The sequence below is a fragment of the Heterodontus francisci genome, chromosome 11, assembly GCF_036365525.1.
Source record: "Heterodontus francisci isolate sHetFra1 chromosome 11, sHetFra1.hap1, whole genome shotgun sequence".
Lineage (NCBI taxonomy): Eukaryota > Metazoa > Chordata > Chondrichthyes > Heterodontiformes > Heterodontidae > Heterodontus > Heterodontus francisci.
In genome coordinates, this window is record NC_090381.1 from 19,719,090 (window position 1) to 19,732,442 (window position 13,353).

General features: G+C 43.5%; 1 protein-coding gene across 3 annotated transcripts in view; it reads right to left on the reverse strand.

The window, feature by feature from the left end:
- Positions 1 to 278: 278 nt before the first annotated feature.
- Positions 279 to 13,353, reverse strand: part of farp2 (FERM, RhoGEF and pleckstrin domain protein 2) — a 208,108-nt gene continuing 195,033 nt past the window's right edge. For all 3 annotated transcript variants that reach the window (XM_068041747.1, XM_068041746.1, XM_068041748.1), the window contains 2 exons: positions 2,133 to 2,284; positions 279 to 816 (listed from right to left, as the gene is read on the reverse strand). In XM_068041747.1, the coding sequence (XP_067897848.1) occupies positions 735 to 816; positions 2,133 to 2,284 (234 nt within the window). In that variant the 3' untranslated portion in view covers positions 279 to 734. The remainder of the gene's footprint in view (positions 817 to 2,132; positions 2,285 to 13,353) is intronic.

Consider the following 13,353-nt stretch of genomic DNA (forward strand, 5'->3'; position numbering starts at 1 on the left):
CTTTAATACACTCTTTGTCCAAGCTGTTGGTCATCTTCCCAGTACCTCCTTATGTGGTTTGGTTTTAGTTTTTGTCCGATAATGCTCCTGTACGGCGCTATATAAACATTTGTTGTTGTTCTCAAGTTACCATAAACCAAACTACTTAATTCCTAAAGTCATCATGTACCAGAGTAGTCAGGTTCCAAAGTCAAGATGTACCACAGTAGTCAGGTTCTAAAGTCATGGTGTACCAGACTAGTTTGGTTCTCAAGTCATTGTATACAGAGTAGTCATGTTCTAAATTTATTTATTGCATAGGAAGCAATTCCTTTGGTAGATGGTAAATGCTGTATCAGAACTCCCTACACAGAACAACATTAAACCGTTAAAGAGCAGGAATGGAAACGGTTTCAATTGAAAAGCAGACATTAAACTATCAATCTGGACCGGACCCAACCCAACCCAACCCGACACTATACCGGAAAGCGATTGTTCCACTGATACACTAGCACACACATGGAGTTGTCCTTTGAAAGGTAACAAGGTTTGTTCCTGACAGCTAAGTGTCTCAGACATGTCAGTTCACTTTAATCCCAGTTGGTGTTGCATTCTAATCCGAGTAGATTGGCAGTTTTTCTGTAGAACTTTAATTCAGTTCCCATTTTCCCTACTGTCCTCCAATCAAAGGTTTTCCTGGTACTTCTGTATCCTGCAAGAATTTGCAGATTCTAGATGGCAGAACTCCAAACATTTCAGCCCAACCAAGTGTCCTTCTGGCTGAGGTGGATCATCCGTCCTGGTGAACTGGTTGCACTCTTGATAACTTCCATCCACCTGGTGAAAGAGTAAATGAAGAGTTCAGTAATTAGAGGCTGGCACAGAGGCAGCACAGTAACACATGCAAGTTTTGAGGCGATGTGCGAACCGTGAAAGCAGCTGAAGAACTCTACAGGTGGACCACGTGAAGCCCCAACCCCCGGCAATCCAGCCCTCAAAACCCAGGAAACTCAGTCCGGTTTATGCTCACATTTCATATTTGCTGATTTGATACTTGAATTTTCTGGGCCTGAAGGTTTGGAAAGGCCTGTTCTTAGTGCTGTTGCCTTGTCGGTGGATAACTCCGAAATCACCTCAGCAATGTCAGTTTGCAATTTAGAGGGAGTGTCATCTGTCTGTGACCCCTGAGGCTCCATGGTGTACATCTACATAGGTAGAGAGCTTGCCCATCATTCTTCCTCAATTCTAAAGTCATCTCCACCCCTTGAAGAGTTACTTTCTGAGAAGACTCCCAGAGCATGTTGATTTGCATCCAATGCAGAAACTTGCCGTTGTCCATTTAATAGTTTGTTTTCTTGGGCAGGGATGAGCAGCAACAGGCTGCCTGTATCCTAACTCGTATCAAGTCTCGTTCACCCATAACCCCTGTGCTCGCTGAACTATACAGTAGCTCTCGGTCTGTCAATACCTCTAATTCTCCGATTTAAATTAGTTATTCTCATGTTTAAATACATCAATGGCCTCGCCCCCTCCCTATCTCCAACCTCCTCCAGCCACACAATCCTCTAAGATCTCTGCGTTCCTCCAATTCTGGCCTCTTATGGCCCCTGAATTCCATTGCCCCAGCATTAACAGCCATGCGAAGGTTCTTTCTGATAGTACAAGATTGAATTAGACTGTGAGATAATGCCAAGGGACACAGCATTCTTAACTTGAAGCTCCAAGTCAAAAATGTAATGTGAGGAATGTCTATTTAAGACAGGTACAAACCAGTGGAATAGGAACGCAATTAATAGAGTAATTTGAATGCATCAAACTATGAATGAAAATAGATACAGGTGCAACAAGATGTCATCAAGAGAAGCGAACGTGAATTTACCTGCGATAAGTCACCAACATAAAATGAACGCACTGATTCAGATAGAGTAGTTTGGCATCTGGTTCAAGGTTATCCTGGAATAGTGACACCTGATGCAGCAAGTCTAGATTTGGGTAGAATGGACTGGCATCTGGTACAAAGCCCTGAGTTTAGTCAGAATATGACAGGCTGATTATAATCTCTACCAATCACTGCAATACTGAGTGTTGGATGGCAGTCTTACTCCTCAAGACTTGCCCTCTGCCCTGACAAAGACTTGAAATCTGAATCTCACCTTTCAAACGTGTACTCGCTCTCTGCTCTGAAGAAGTAGACGTGAGATTTGAACTGCAGTTTGAAGACATAATCTTTATGAATGTGGTCACCGTCTGTGGGCATGCTCACAATGTAGCCCAACAATGGGAGACTGGCCAGGGGATAGTCATCCTGTAAACATCAACAAATAACGTCTTTACACATCATTTTATAAGATCATCGATAAGCAATAACCAAGGTTGTAAGGCACATGGTCTGCTTTAAGCCTTTCAAAAGCAACTCAATTGACAATTTATGTTGTTAATCCTTTTATCAACTATAGTAGTTCAAAGCCATTATGTTATGTGGACCTACAACTTGCCATTATTACGTTCCTCTTTAAATGATTATCTGTGAATCAACCTACTTTATTCAATTATGACAGTATCTAATAGAACATAGAACAGGAGTAGGCCATTCAGTCCTTCGAGCCTGTTCCGCCACTCAGTTAGATTATGGCTGATCTGTATCTTCAACTACCCTCCTTGGTTCCATTTCCCTTAATACCCTAATACCCTTATCTAACAAAAATCTATCAATCCCAGTTTTGACATTTTCAATTGACCCCAGCTTCAACAACTTTTGTGGGGAAGAGTTCAAGATTTCCACTACCCTTTGTGCGAAAAAGTGGTTTCTGACATCCCTGTCTGGCCTTGCTATAATTTTAAGATTATTCCCCCTTGTTTGGCACTCGCCCATCAGAGAATCATATAGCAGAGACTGAGGCCATTCAGCTCAGTGTGCTCTTTGAAAGAGCTGTCAAATTTAGTCCTTTATCCCAGTGTTTCTTCCAATAACCCTGCAAATTATTCCGCTTCAAGGACATGGCTAATTGTCGTCTTAAAGTTCCTATGGAATCTACTTCCATCACCAGGACCAGAGAATCTTACAACACGGAAGGGAGCTGTTCGGCCCGTCACGCCTGTTTGAAAGCACTGCCCAATTTGATCCCATACTCTAGTTTTCTCCCCATAACCCTGTAAATGATTGCTCTACAAATACACATCCAACTGCCGGATGAAAGTCCCTATGGAATCGGATTTCACCACCCATTCAGATCGCGTGTTCCAGATCATAAAAAAACCCTTGTGACATAATTTATCCTCATTTCCTCTCTAATTTTTTTGCCAATTACTGAGAAAAACTGTTTCTCCCTACTTGCTCTATCAAAACTGCTCATATTTTGCATACCTCTAATAGATCTCCTCTTAACCAAGGAGAACAATCCCAGCTTCTTCAATCTCCCCACATTTCTGATGTCTGTCATCTTTGGTTCCCTCTCCAAAGACTTGACATCCTTCCTAAAGTGTGGCACCTAAAATTGTACACAGTACTCCAGCAGAGGCCTAACCAGAGATTTTAAAGGTTTAGCATGACTTCTTGTTTCTGTGTTCAATACCCTGTTTACAAAGCCAAGTATCCCATACCCTTTCATAAGAGCTTTATCAATTTACATTCAATGATTTGTGAACATACACCCCCAGATTCCACTGTTCGCACAACCACCTCCCCACCCCCACCCCCAAAATACTACCATCTGGATTATACTGCCTCCATATTGTTTCTCCTAAAGGGTATCACTTCACATTTATCCACATTATATTGCCTCCGTCACGTGCGCCTGTTCCACCAGTCTGTCCTCCTGAAGTTCACTACTATCCTGCTCACTATTTATTATGTTACCAAGTTTTGTATCATTTGCAAATGTCAAAATTGTACTTCCTATACCCAAGTCTTTCTTTGGCCTCCTTGTCTCGAGAGACAATGGGTAAGCACCAAGAGGTGGTCAGTGGTTTGTGGAGCAGCGCCTGGAGTGGCTATAAAGGCCAATTCTAGAGTGCTATAAAGTCCAAGTCTAGGTCACGTATATATAACATGAAAAAAAATCGTCCTAATACTGACACATTTCTATCCAGTCAGAAAAACATCTTTTTACCAGTACTATCTGCCTCCTATCTCTTAGCCAATTATGTGCCCAAGTTACCACTATTGCTTTCCAAATAAGTCTGTTATATGATACATTTAGCAAATGCCTTTTGAAAGTCAGTATATTCAACATTTGCACTACCTTTTTTTGAACAGAGGCGGGTGTAACATTTGCAATCCTCCAGTCCTCTGGCACCACTCCCATATCCAAGGAAGATAAAAAAATTGAACACAAGAACTAGGAGCAGGAGTAGGCCATTCGGCCCCTCAAGCCTGCTCCGCGATTCAATAAGAACACAGCTGATTAGATGGTGGCCTCAACTCCACTTTCCTGTCTGCCCTCCATAAACCTGGACTCTCTTGTCGATCAAAAGTCTATCTTAACTCAGCCTTGAATATATTCAATGACCCAGCCTCCACTGCTCTCTAAGGAAGAGAATTCCACAGAATAACAACCCTGAGAAACAATTTCTCCTCATCATAGTGTTAAATGAGACGCGCCTAATTTTTAAAGTAGGTCTCCTAGTTCTAGACTCTCCAAATGGGGAAACATCCTCTCAGCATCCACCCTGTCAAGTCCCCTCAGGATCTTACATGTTTCAATAAGATCACCTCTCATTTTTCTAAATTCCAAAGGGTATAGGACCAACCTTTCCTCATAAGATAACCCTTTCATCCCAGGAACCAGTCGAGTGAACTTTCTCTGAACTGCTTCAAATGCAATTTTATCCTGAATAAGTAAGGAGACCAAAACTGTACAAAGTACTCCAGATGTGGTCTCACTAAGGCCCTGTACAGCTGTAGCAACATTTCCCCACTTTTATATTTGATTCCCCTTGCAATAAACAATAGCATTCCATTTGCCTTTCTAATCACTTGCTGTACCTACATACTAACTTTTTGTGATTCATGTACCAGGACCCTCTGTAATGTAGAGTTCTACAATCTCTCTCTATTTAAATAATATACTGCTTTTTTAGTCTTCCTGTCAAAGGTCCACATTTTCCCACATTATACTCCATCTGCCAAATTTTTGCTCATCACCTGACCTATCCAAATCCCTTTGTAGACTCCTTATCTCCTCTTGGCAACTTACTTTCCTACCTATCTTAGTGTCATCAGCAAATTTAGTTACTATACATTCAGTCCTTTCATCCAAGTTACAGATATAGATTGTAAATAGTTGAGGTCCCAGCACAGATTCCCTGTGCCACACCACTAGCTACAGTTTGCCAACCCGAAAATGACCCAATTATCCCTACTCTCTGCTTCCAGTTAGTGAATCAATCCTCTATCCATGCTAATATGTTACCCCCTACGCCATGAGATCTTATTTTGTGTAATAACCTTTTATGTGGCACCTTATCAAATGCCTTTTGGAAATCCAAGACCACCACATCTACAGATTCCTCTTTATCCATCTTGCTTGTTAGTTCCTCAAAGAACTTGAATAAATTAGTCAAACATGATTTCCCTTTCACAAAACCATGCTGACTCTGCCCGGTTGTATGATGATTTTCTAAATGTCCTGCTGTTACCTCCTTAAAAATGGATTCCAGCATTTTCCCTATCACAGGCATTAGGCTAACTGGCTTATAGTTTCTTGCTTTCTGTCTCCCCCCTTCCTTGAATAGAGGTGTTACATTTGCTATTTTCCAATCCGCTGGGACCTTTCCAGAATCTAGGGAATTTTGGAAGATCACAACCAGTGCATCTACTATCTCTGCAGCCACTTCTTTATGATGCAAGCTATCAGGTCCTGGGGATTTGTCAGCCTTTAGTTCTAATAGTTTTCCCAGTACCTTTTCCCTCATGATCATTTTAATTTCCTCCCTCCCTTCGACCTCTTGATTTTCCAGTATTCTTGGGATGTTTTTTCTGTCTTCTACAGTGAAGACAGACACAAAAAACCTATTCAACACTCTGCCATTTCTTTGTTTCCCATTATTAATTCCCCAGTCTCACCGTCTAAGGAACCAACACTCACTTTAGTTACTCTTTTCCTTTTTAAATACTTGTAGAAATTCTTATCAGTTTTTATATTTCTAACACGCTTTCTCTCATACTATAATTTCTCCTTAATTTTTTTTCGTCATTTTTTGCTGGTTTCTAAAATCTGTCCAATCTTCTGACCTACCATTAATTTTCGCAGAAATGTACACTTTTTCTTTCAATTTGATACTAACCCTAACTTCCTTAGTTAGCAATGGATAGTGCATCCTTCTCATAGAGTCTTTTTTTCTCAAGGGAATATATCTTTGATGAGAGTTCTGAAATATCGCCTTAAATGTCTGCTACTGCTTCCCTATCTTTTAACCTAATTTCCCAGTTCACTTTGGCCAACATTGTCTTCATCTCCTTGTAAGTGACTTTATTTGAGTTTAAGACCTAGTCTTAGACCCACATTTCTCACCCTCAAACTGAATGTGAAATTCTATCATGTTATGATCACTGTCACCTAGAGGCTCCTTTGCTATGAGGTCATTAATTAATTGTGTCTCATTGCACATTACCCAGATCTAAAATGGCCTGCTCCCTGGTTGGCACTAGAATGTACAGCTCTAAGAAATTGCCCTGAATACAATCTATGATCTCATCTTCCTGGCTGCCTTTGTCAAACTGATTTGTCCAATCTATAGGGAGATTAAAATCACCCATGATTACTGCAGTTTCTTTCTTACAAGCTCCCATTATTTCTTCCTGTATACTCTGTTCAACAGTGCAGCTACTGATAGGGGGCCTATAAACTACTCCCACAAGTGACTTCTTATCTTTGCTATTTCAGTAATAACTGGGAATTCGACATTCTCTTTTTAAAAGTTAATGCCTAACAGGATCATAATACATCATAAAGTTTAGGTTAGCTATGGAAAGGACAAAAAGCAATCGAAAGTAAAGATAATTAATTGAGAGAGGGCCAATTTCAATGGGGTGAGTAAAGATCTGGCCCAGGTAAATTGGAATCAAAGAGTGGAATCAAACAGGCAAAACTGTGAATGAACAATGGGCTGCCCTTAAAGAGGAGATGGTTTGGGTGCAGTCGAGACATGTTCCCACAAGGGGACAAGGTAAGACAAACAAAGCCAGAACTCCCTGAATGACAAAATAGATAGAGTAAGATGAAGCAGAAAAAGGCTGTGTATGACAGATGTCAGGTTGGTAACACAAGTGAGAACCAGGCTGCATATAGAAAGTACAAAGGGGCAGTGAAAATAGAAATGAGAAACATAGAAAGAGTATGAGAAGAGATTAGCAGCTAACATAAAAGGGAATCCAAAAGTCTTCTATAGACATATAAAAAGTAAAGGGTTGGTAAAAGAAGGAATGGAGCCAATTAGGGACCAAAAAGGGGATTTATGCGTGGAGGCAGTGGGCATGGATGAGGTGGTGAAGGGAGTGAATGCTTGTAGATGGGGTGCCAATCAAGCAGGCTGCTTTGTCCTGGATGGTGTCGAGCTTCTTGAGTGTTGTTGGAGCTGCACCCATCCAGGCAAATGGAGCGTATTCCATCACACCCCTGACTTGTGCCTTGTAGATGGTGGACAGGCTTTGGGGAGTCAGGAGGTGAGTTACTCACCGCAGGATTCCTAGCCTCTGACCTGCTCTTGTAGCCATGGTATTTATAGATATTTTTTAATTTTTTATTTAGAGATACTGAAACAGGCCCTTCGGCCCACCGAGTCTGTGCCGACCAACAACCACCCATTTATACTAACCCTACAGTAATCCCATATTCCCTACCACCTACCTACACTAGGGACAATTTACAACGGCCAATTTACCTATCACCTGCAAGTCTTTGGCTGTGGGAGGAAACCGGAGCACCCGGCGAAAACCCACGCGGTCACAGGGAGAACTTGCAAACTCCGCACAGGCAGTACCCAGAATCGAACCCGGGTCCCTGGAGCTGTGAGGCTGCGGTGCTAACCACTGCGCCACTGTGCCGCCCTGTGGCGACTCCAGTTCAGTTTCTGGTCAATGGTAAAACCTAAGATGTTGATAGTGGGGGATTCAACGATGGTAATACCATTGAATGTCAAGGGGAGATGGTTAAATTCTCTCTTGTTGGAGATGGTCATTGCCTGCCACTTGTGTGATGCAAAAGGTACTTGCCACTTATCAGCCCAGGTCTTTCTGCATTTCTACATGGACTGCTTCAGTATCTGAGGAGTCGCAAATGGTGAATATTGTGCAATTATCAGTTAACATCCCCACTTCTGACCTTATGATTAAAGGAAGGTAATGAATGAATCAGCTAAAGATGGTTGGGCCTAGGATACCCCTGCAGTGATATCCTGGAGTTGAGATGATCTTCCTTTGTGCTAGGTATGACTCCAACCAGCAGAGAGTTCACCCTCTGATTCCCATTGACTCCAGTTTTGCTAGGCCTCTTGATGCCATCCTCATTCAAATGCTGCCTTGATGTCAAGGGCAGTCACTCTCACCTCACCTCTTTTGTCCATGTTTGAACCAAGGCTGTAATGAGGTCAGGAGCTGAGTGATCCTGGCGGAACCCAAACTGAGCGTCACTGAGCAGGTTATTGCTAAGCAAATGCCGCTTGATGGCACTGTCGATGACACCTTCCACCACTTTACTGATGATTGAGAATAACCTGATGGGGCGGTAATTGGCTGGATTGGATTTGTCCTGCTTTTTGTGTACAGGACACACCTGGACAATTTTCCACATTGCCAGATAGATGCCAGTGTTGTAGCTGTACTGGAACAGCTTGACTAGGGGCGCGGCAAGTTCTGGAGCACAGGTCTTCAGTATTATTGCCGGAATATTGCCAAGGCCCATAGTCTTTGCAGTATCCAGTGCCTTCAGTCGTTACTTGATATCACGCGGAGTAAATCGAATTGTCTGAAGTCTGGCATCTGTGATTTTTAGAATTAGAATTAGAATTAGATGCTGGGGACTTCAAGAGGAGGCAGAGATGGATCATCAACTCGGCACTTCTGGCTGAAGACTGTTGCAAATGTTTCAGCCTGATCTTTCTGGGCACAACACTTTAGGAAGGATGTAAAGGAGAGGGTGAAAATAAAGATTTACGAGAATGATTCCAGGGACAAAGGACTTCAGTTATGTGGATTGACTGGCAAAGCTGGGGCTGTTCTCTTTAGAGAAGACTGACAGCAGATTTGATAGAGATGTTCAAAATCACGAGGGGTCTGAACAGAGCAGATAGGGAGAAACTGTTCCCATTTACAGAAGGCAGAGAGCCAGAGGATACCGATTTAAGGTGAATGGCAAAAAAAGGTAAGGCGACACGAGGAAAAGCTTTTTTACATAACAACTGGTTAGAAAAAGGAATACCGCTGAGATCGTCGTGGATAGCACGTTTAGCGAGGTGGTCACACTGCAGGCAAATGCTGCAAAGGCAGGAAGGGAATGGGTGACTACCAGGCAGAGTAGAAGAAGGCAGGTAGTGCAGGAGTCCCCTGTGGCCATCCTTCTAACTGATATACCACTGTGGATATTGTTGGGGGAGATGGCTCAGGGGAAAGCAGCAAGAGCCAAGTTCATGGCACCATGGGTGGCTCAGCTGCACAGGAGGGGAGGAAGAGGAGTGGCAGGGCTATAGTGATAGGGGATTCTATCATAAGGGATACAGACAGGCATTTCTGTGGCTGCAAATGTGACTCCAGGATGGTATGTTGCCTCGCTGGTGCTCGGGTCAAGGATGTCACGGAGTGGCTGCAGGACATTCTGAAGGGGGAGGGTGAACAGTCAGAGGTCATGGTACACGTTGGTAACAACGAAATAGTAGAAAGAGGGATGAGGTCCCACAACAAGAATTTAGGGAGCTAGGTATATTAAAAAGCAGGACTTCAAAGGTTGTAATCTCTGGATTACTCCTGGTGCCAAGTGCTAGTGAGTATAGGAATAGGAGGATAGAGCAGATAAATGCGTGGCTGAAGAGATGTTGCAGGAGGGAGGGGTTTAGTTTCCTGGATCACTGGGTCTGTTTCTGGCAAAGGTGGGATCTGTACAAGTTGGACGGGTTGCCCCCAAACCGGAACAAGACCAACATCCTTGCTGGGAGGTATTCTAGAGCTGTTGGTTGGGTGGGGTTTAGACTAATTTGGCAGGGGATGGGATACAGAGTGGAGGTACAGTAGGGAATGATACACAAATATAGAAGAGAAACTGAGTCAGTCTGGAAGGCAGAGCCAATATAGACCTGTTAAGGCTCAAGCGAACAATGCAAGGCTGGAGTGCATCTAATTTAACGCAAGCAGTCTTACTAGTAAGGCAGATGAATTGATTATCACATGGGAATATGACATTATTGCTATCACAGAGAAATGGTTGAGGGAAGGGCAGGACCGGCAGCTCAATATTACAGGGTATAGAATCTTTAAGCATGACAGGGGAGAGAGTAAAAGAGATGGTGGCATTGCACTGTTGATCAAGGAGTCAATTACTACAGTAAGGGAACCTTGGATAACGCGGGATATTGTGAGCCTCATCAAAAAGAAAAAGGAAGCATTCGTAAGGGCTGGAAGGCTAGGAACAGACGAATCCCTTGAGGAATATAAAGACAGTAGGAAAGAACTTAAGCAAGGAGTCAGGAGGGCTAAAAGGGGTTATGAGAAGTCATTGGCAAACAGGATTAAGGAAAATCCCAAGGCTTTTTATACGTACATAAAGAGCAAGAGGGTAACTAGGGAAAGGGTTGGCCCACTCAAGGACAGAGAAGGGAATCTATGTGTGGAGCCAGAGGAACTGGGCGAGGTACTAAATGAGTACTTTGCATCAGTATTCACCCAAGAGAAGGACTTGGTGGATGATGAGCCTAGGGAAGGGAGTGTAGATAGTCTCAGTCATCTTATTATCTAAAAGGAGGAGGTGTTGGGTGTCTTGCAAAGCATTAAGGTAGATAAGTCCCCAGGGCCTGATGGGATCTACCCCAGAATACTGAGGGAGGCAAGGGAAGAAATTGCTGGGGCCTTGACAGAAATCTTTGCATCCTCATTGGCTACAGGTGAGGTCCCAGAGGACTGGAGAATAGCCAATGTTGATCCTTTGTTTAAGAAGGGTAGCAAGGATAATCCAGGAAATTATAGGCCGGTGAGCCTTATATCAGTGGTAGGGAAATTATTGGAGAGGATTCTTCGGGACAGGATTTACTCCCATTTGGAAACAAACGAACTTATTAGCGAGAGGCAGCATGGTTTTGTGAAGGGGAGGTCATGTCTCACTAATTTGATTGAGTTTTTTGAGGAAGTGACAAAGATGATTGATGAAGGAAGGGCAGTGGATGTTATCTATATGGACTTCAGTAAGGCCTTTGACAAGGTCCCTCATGGCAGACTGATACAAAAGGTGAAGTCACATGGGATCAGAGGGGAGCTGGCAAGATGGATACAGAACTGGCTCGGTCATAGAAGACAGAGGGTAGCAGTGGAAGGGTGCTTTTCTGAATGGAGGGATGTGACTAGTGGTGTTCCGCAGGGATCAGTGCTGGGACCTTTGCTGTTTGTAGTATATATAAATGATTTGGAGGAAAATGTAGCTGGTCTGATTAGTAAGTTTGCGGACGACACAAAGGTTGGTGGAGTTGCGGACAGCGATGAGGATTGTCAGAGGATACAACAGGATATAGATCGGTTGGAGACTTGGGCGGAGAAATGGCAGATGGAGTTTAATCCGGACAAATGTGAGGTAATGCATTTTGGAAGGTCTAATGCAGGTGGGAAGTATACAGTAAATGGCAGAACCCTTAGGAGTATTGACAGGCAGAGAGATCTGGGCGTACAGGTCCACAGGTCACTGAAAGTGGCAATGCAGGTGGATAAGGTAGTCAAGAAGGCATACGGTATGCTTGCCTTCATCGGTCGGGGCATAGAGTATAAAAATAGGCAAGTCATGCTGCAGCTGTACAGAACTTTAGTTAGGCCACACTTAGAATATTGCGTGCAATTCTGGTCGCCACACTACCAGAAGGATGTGGAGGCTTTGGAGAGGGTACAGAAGAGGTTTACCAGGATGTTGCCTGGTCTGGAGGGCATTAGCTATGAGGAGAGATTGGATAAACTCGGATTGTTTTCACTGGAACGACGGAGGTGGAGGGGCGACATGATGGAGGTTTACAAAGTTATAAGCGGCATGGACAGAGTGGATAGTCAGAAGCTTTTTCCCAGGGTGGAAGAGTCAGTTACTAGGAGACATAGGTTTAAGGTGAGAGGGGCAACGTTTAGAGGGGATGTGCAAGGTAAGTTCTTTACACAGAGGGTGGTGAGTGCCTGGAACTTGTTGCCGGGGGAGGTGGTGGAAGCAGGTACCATAGAGACGTTTAAGAGGCATCTTGACAAATACATGAATAGGATGGGAATAGAGGGATACGGACCCCGGAAGTGCAGAAGGTTTTAGTTTAGGCAGGCATCAAGATCGGCGCAGGCTTGGAGGGCCGGAGGGCCGAATGGCCTGTTCCTGTGCTGTACTGTTCTTTGTTCTTTGAGGGATGATATCTTAGAAGGTTCCTCAAATGAGGCCAAATGGGTAGAACTTAAAAACAAAAAGGGGGCAATCACTTGGCTGGGCATGTACTACAGGCCTCCAAACAGTCAGGGAGAAATAGAGCAGCAGATATGTAGGCAAATCTCAGAGGTGCAAAAATAACAGAGTAATAATAGTAGGGGATTTCAACTTCCCCAATATCAACTGGGATAGTCTTACTGCAAAAGACTTAAAGGGGGCTGAATTCTTAAAGTGCATACAGGAGAGCTTTTTGAGCCAGCACAGAGAAAGTCCTACATGAGCAGGAGCATTACTGGACCTAATCCTAGGAAATGAGGCCGGACAAGTGGTAGAAGTGTCAATGGGGGAGCATTTCGGGGATAATGACCATAACTCTGTAAGATTTAAGGTAGTTATGGAAAAGGACAAAGAGGGACCGGAAATAAAAGTACTGAATAGGGGGAAGGCTGATTTCAACATGATAAAACAGGATCTGGCCAAAGTGGACTGGGAGCAGCTACTTGTAAGAAAGTTTACATCAGACCAGTGAGAGTCATTCAAAGAGGAAATAGTGAGAGTTCAGAGCCAACATGTACCCGTTAAGGTGAAGGGTAGGACCAACAAGTCCAGGGAACCCTGGATGTCAAGGGATATAGAGGATCGGATAAGGAAAGAAAAGGAGGCTTAGGGCAGATACAAAGCGCTGAAAACAGCAGACGCCCTAGAGGAGTATAGAAAGTGTAGGAGGGTACTTAAAAAAGTAATTAGGAGAGCAAAGAGGGGACATGAAAAAACACTGGCGGGCAAGATA